This window comes from Penaeus monodon, chromosome 35 (genome assembly GCF_015228065.2).
Source record: "Penaeus monodon isolate SGIC_2016 chromosome 35, NSTDA_Pmon_1, whole genome shotgun sequence".
Lineage (NCBI taxonomy): Eukaryota > Metazoa > Arthropoda > Malacostraca > Decapoda > Penaeidae > Penaeus > Penaeus monodon.
In genome coordinates, this window is record NC_051420.1 from 14,291,006 (window position 1) to 14,295,685 (window position 4,680).

The window sequence follows — 4,680 nt, forward strand, 5'->3', positions numbered from 1 at the left end:
GGGTTATTTTGTGCCCTGCCTAGCCTCCTTGCATGTTCCCTCATGGTGTTCTGGACCGCTGTGGTGCTCGGTGCCTCTTGGGGAGCTGTTCACTGTTTCACGACCTGTGAATAGCAACCGCGGTCTGCCTAGCCTTGCCTAGTGGTTGGTGGCAGAGAGACGAGGCCGGTCGGACCTCCGTAACAATATATATATATATATATATATATATATGATATAGTATGATATATATATATATATATATATATACAACACACACACCACACACACACCATACACACAAAACCATACACACACACCACACAATCAACATAGATAGATATATATATATATATATATATATATATATATATATATATATATATATATGGGGAGTGTGTGTTGTGTGGTGTGTGTGTGTGTGTGTGTATGCATATGAATGTATACACACACAAAAGGAGGCACCCAACACCAATTTTCCGATGAACGAAATATTTTTCATTGTGTTTCGAGCACACATTCCTTCGCGAACGAAGCACAGCTACGATATCGGTCTCAATAGCTGGGGAGAGCATGATACATATCAAGAAATTTTCAGGGGGGATTTCGAGAAATATCGGTAAAACACAGAGGAGTACAATATATCCACTCGTTTCCCTCAGGGTTCCCACCAGTACCGCCGTGGGCGTGGGCATCGGCGTAGGCGTGGGCGCCTTGGCCGGCCTGTGGGCGTGGAGGCGCTACACCCCTAAGGGACCGCCCAACACGTGAGTAAGGGAGCGAGCGTTGAAGAAATGCTAATGTTTGGATATGTGTCCAGTTATTTATTTACTTTTGTTAATGTGTTCGTGAAAATCGTGTGCATACTTTATCTTGCTCTTTCTATCCACCCCACCATTACCCCGCCCCAAACCTCAGGTGGGAGGAAGTGGGCGTGGTCTCCGAGCTGACGGTGTACCCCCTGAAGTCGGGGCGTGGAGTCGCCGTGGAGGAAGGCCGCGCCACGGAGTTCGGGCTCGCCAGCGGCCCCGCGAGGGACAGGTGAGGCGGCCGATGCGCACGGGTCTTTGGGGACGGATTTCCGGTTTACTGTTATTGCGTTTATTATTTTTTGTTCCGTTTCATGTTCAATATCTGTTTTTCCCACTCTCTCGTTGTCATCATACTCTAAAAAATGTTTTCTCGCATCTGGTTCTCAACTCCCTCCCTGCTCCCCCACTATTTACCTCCATCACCCCCCTCCTGTTACCCTCCACCTCCCCTCCCCCCACCCCGACCCAAACCTCTCTCCCAACCTCCTTCTCCCTCTCTCTCTCTTTTCCTCCTCCACCCTCCCCCATTCCCCGCCCCCATCCAACCCCCACCAGGTCATTCATGGTGATGACGTCAGAGGGTACCTTCATCACGTGCCGCCAGGTGGGCCGCCTCGCCACTGTGGTCATCAAGATCGAGGGTCAGAGAGTGACCCTTAGCGCCGACGGCGAGGGAGAGGTCACTTTCGATCTCCAGGAGGTCATGGGGGACGTGAAGGTCAACCAAGTCAGGTCAGTCTGTTTATCTTGCAGTTAACTAGATAGTTAGTTATTCAGTCAGTCAACTAGTCATCCATTCAATCGCTCAGTCAGCCAGCTAATCGAACATTCAGTTCGTCCCACCGGCTAGTTTTGTTTTAGTTAGGTTAGCCGTTTACTGAGAAAGAAAAGAAGTTAGAGAGAAAAATAATATTGCAAATAAATAAATTATTTCCATCGTTGTCCACTTTACATTGGTTGGTGAAAGCACTAACAGAAAGCATTACCCAGTACTAGATCTGATAACAATAATACTTAGATGTATAACACAAAAGAGAAAGGACATATTAGCAAAGTATTTGTAAAGCAGCTTCCTCAAAGAATCTGGAATCCCCCCCCCACCACATCCAAACACAACAAATTCCCGATTCCTTCCCCCCGCAGGATCTGGAACCAACGGACGCGCGGTGTGGACTGCGGCGACGCGGTGGCGAACTGGCTCTCGCAACTTCTCTATAAGGGCGAGACGCGCGTTCGACTCCTGTACCAGGGCGGGCTGGTCAGGGACCGGCCCGCCAGGAAGCCGGACTACTTTGAGTTCCCGCAGTTCAAGCCGTCGGACAGGGTGAGGGAGGCGGCAGCGGAACCTATGGCGGTGATGGGGGCGGGGGGGGGGACGAGAGAAAATATGTGTTTGTGTAGGAGGTAAGAGAGTGTGCTATGTATCTGTTTTCTGTTAGTGTAATCTTATGTTTGGATTATTTTATGTTTTCCCTATGTTATCTATATTGATTCTATTATTATGTCTGATTATCTCCACTCTATGCTCCCGTTCTTTCTCTTCCTCTTTCCGGTTCACTTCCAATCAGGTAAGTTCAGTGAGTTGACCTTGAGCTCAAAAACGGTTTCAGAGCTGTGACTTAAGACTTGGCTGAATGTATCTTCAACCCCTATCATATGATATTCCAGAAGACAGACAATTTAATTGTTTGAGATAATAAAAAATTGTTACAGATTCGTTGAAACTGTCACAAAAGCAATCAGTCAGTAGATCAATGGGGCTACGCCGACGCGGCGCATAACCGCATCCACCGTTTGCTTACAGTTATGAGGGTCCTGGATATCCAATTAACAGGTATGCTGTTCTCCCGCCAGGGTAGCTGTCAGTTGGACAGATGGTCCTTGCCACACTGTACCCCATGATCCGCTGTAGGGAACTGCTACAAGGGCCATCAAGATATGACTCTAAGGTATTAAATGAGCGTCTAGGTTTCATTCATAAATTAAAACTGGCAGAATCAAAATCAAAGAAATCTAGTTTGTCCTTCTACACAGGTACTGGCATCTCCAAATACTCTTCCGACTGAATCATGGCTCATGCTGCCAGAGCAAACCATCTACTGACGGTCCCTTTTCTGAAAGCAGAGTCATGGACTACACTGCCCCTGTTATGTGACTTCAATGTCCTTGCCGCAGGCATGTATGACTGAAAGTTTCTAAACAAGCAACACCAAAATCCTGATCATAGTCCAGGAGAACTTTAAACCCAAGGGCTTTGCATTATTTACTGAAGGCATCAAGAGCTGCCATCAGCGACTCACGAAAACTCAGATATGATATCTTCAGTTAGATCAAGATCAGGACATTGATATTGTCTAACGTTGCTCCACAATGACTTTGGATAGTAGCTCTGCCCATACCCAGTCCATGCAAGTGTGTAAAAAAGGTATTGCTCAAGAATACAGCCTGGGCTTGCACCTCCTGAATTAAACAGAGGAAGCTTGACAGGCCCCACAACACTGTTATAGTATTTGTTGATCCAGTATATAGCTTGCTATTGGACTATAATCCTTGTTGGAGTTCCCCTATGTCTCAGAATCTCCCATAGCACATAGTCAGACGCTTTCTTGGATGGCATTCATAATGACTAGAGTGCTAGGATACAATCTATGTGTGGATTTACCTGGAGTGAATCCAGATTGTCAGTCTCTGGTAGGGTGGTCACAGACCATGCCGTAAGAATGTGAGCGAAAAACCTTGCTTAGTATACTGAAACAGTTGTGATGCCATGGTATCATTCCATCAATCCCTTTTCGCTAGAGCAGGATGACCATTTGCCCTCATCAGGGCCTATGCATTACTATCCAGGCTGCCATCTGCAGCCTGCAAGCTCCATGCTATAGGGTCACCACCAACCTAAGTAGTTCACCAGCGACACTGCATGTGCCTGAAGTTTTCCCACCTTCAGCTTAGGAGACACCCTCCACTGCGTATCAGTGTCTCCGGCCGAGCTGAAGTTCTACTTTGACTTTTGGGCATTTTCCAGTGGGAACTCCTGGGCATGTTATCAAGTTGTTTTGCCACATGAAGGAATCCACATAGAGCTACAATGTCTGTCAGTTTCGAGTGCTGCCAGCAACAAGGAGATAGCTGTGGCAAAACTACGGGCACACTCCTCCTCCCTCAGGCGTCCAAGGTAAAACAACCTTGGAGTGGGCCACTGGAGAGAGAGACAAGGGGATTTTGAAGTGGACCTGAAGGGTAGCCACAACCAGTTTAATGGTCCAGCTACTGCAGAATTCAGCACTCAACACAGTTCTGGAGGATCCTCCGTTTGCGATAAATAACAAAGGATGTAGTCAATCTCCTTGGCCCCATCAATATACCATGTACAGAAATGCGGCGTTGGATACTTTGGATACTACATTTGGCACCCTGTCAACAACTGAAAAATTATCTTAATTCCCTGTCTCAGAAGTAAGACTGATGGAAAGAGCCTAAGGAATTTAGAATGTCTCGAAGTGTTCCTAATGAGTTTAAAGGCTGTGTGCTGTGTGTGTATATATTTTTATAATATATACATATATTATATTTATATATATATATATATATATTAGATATATATAAACAATATAACTACTAGAATGGAAATGACCTTTACTGAAATGTGGAAGCCCAGGTATTGCTGCGCAGGATTATCGTAAAGACATCACTTTAACTTTGTCGTCCACTCACCTCCTCAACTCCTCATCCACAACGAGTCCACCAAGGCAAACTTTTTCAACAAACATGGCAAAAGCGGAAACCAAGCCTGATACGATGGCAACTGTGGGACTCGGCTGATGTCAATGAGGCTTCGAAAACTGACCATAGCCTAGTCAAGGATACGACCAAGCTGCGATTTAAGCTG

The 4,680-nt window shown here is 46.2% G+C and overlaps 1 protein-coding gene across 1 annotated transcript; it reads left to right on the top strand.

Moving 5' to 3' along the window:
- Nucleotides 1–542: 542 nt before the first annotated feature.
- LOC119595334 (mitochondrial amidoxime-reducing component 1-like) lies at nucleotides 543–2,115 on the top strand (the record flags this gene model as incomplete). Its single annotated transcript, XM_037944488.1, is given in 4 exon segments — nucleotides 543–746; nucleotides 898–1,020; nucleotides 1,347–1,523; nucleotides 1,935–2,115. Coding segments are annotated over 4 exon segments (675 nt in total), but the record flags the coding sequence as incomplete, so codon positions are not given.
- Between the last annotated feature and the right edge of the window lie 2,565 nt (nucleotides 2,116–4,680).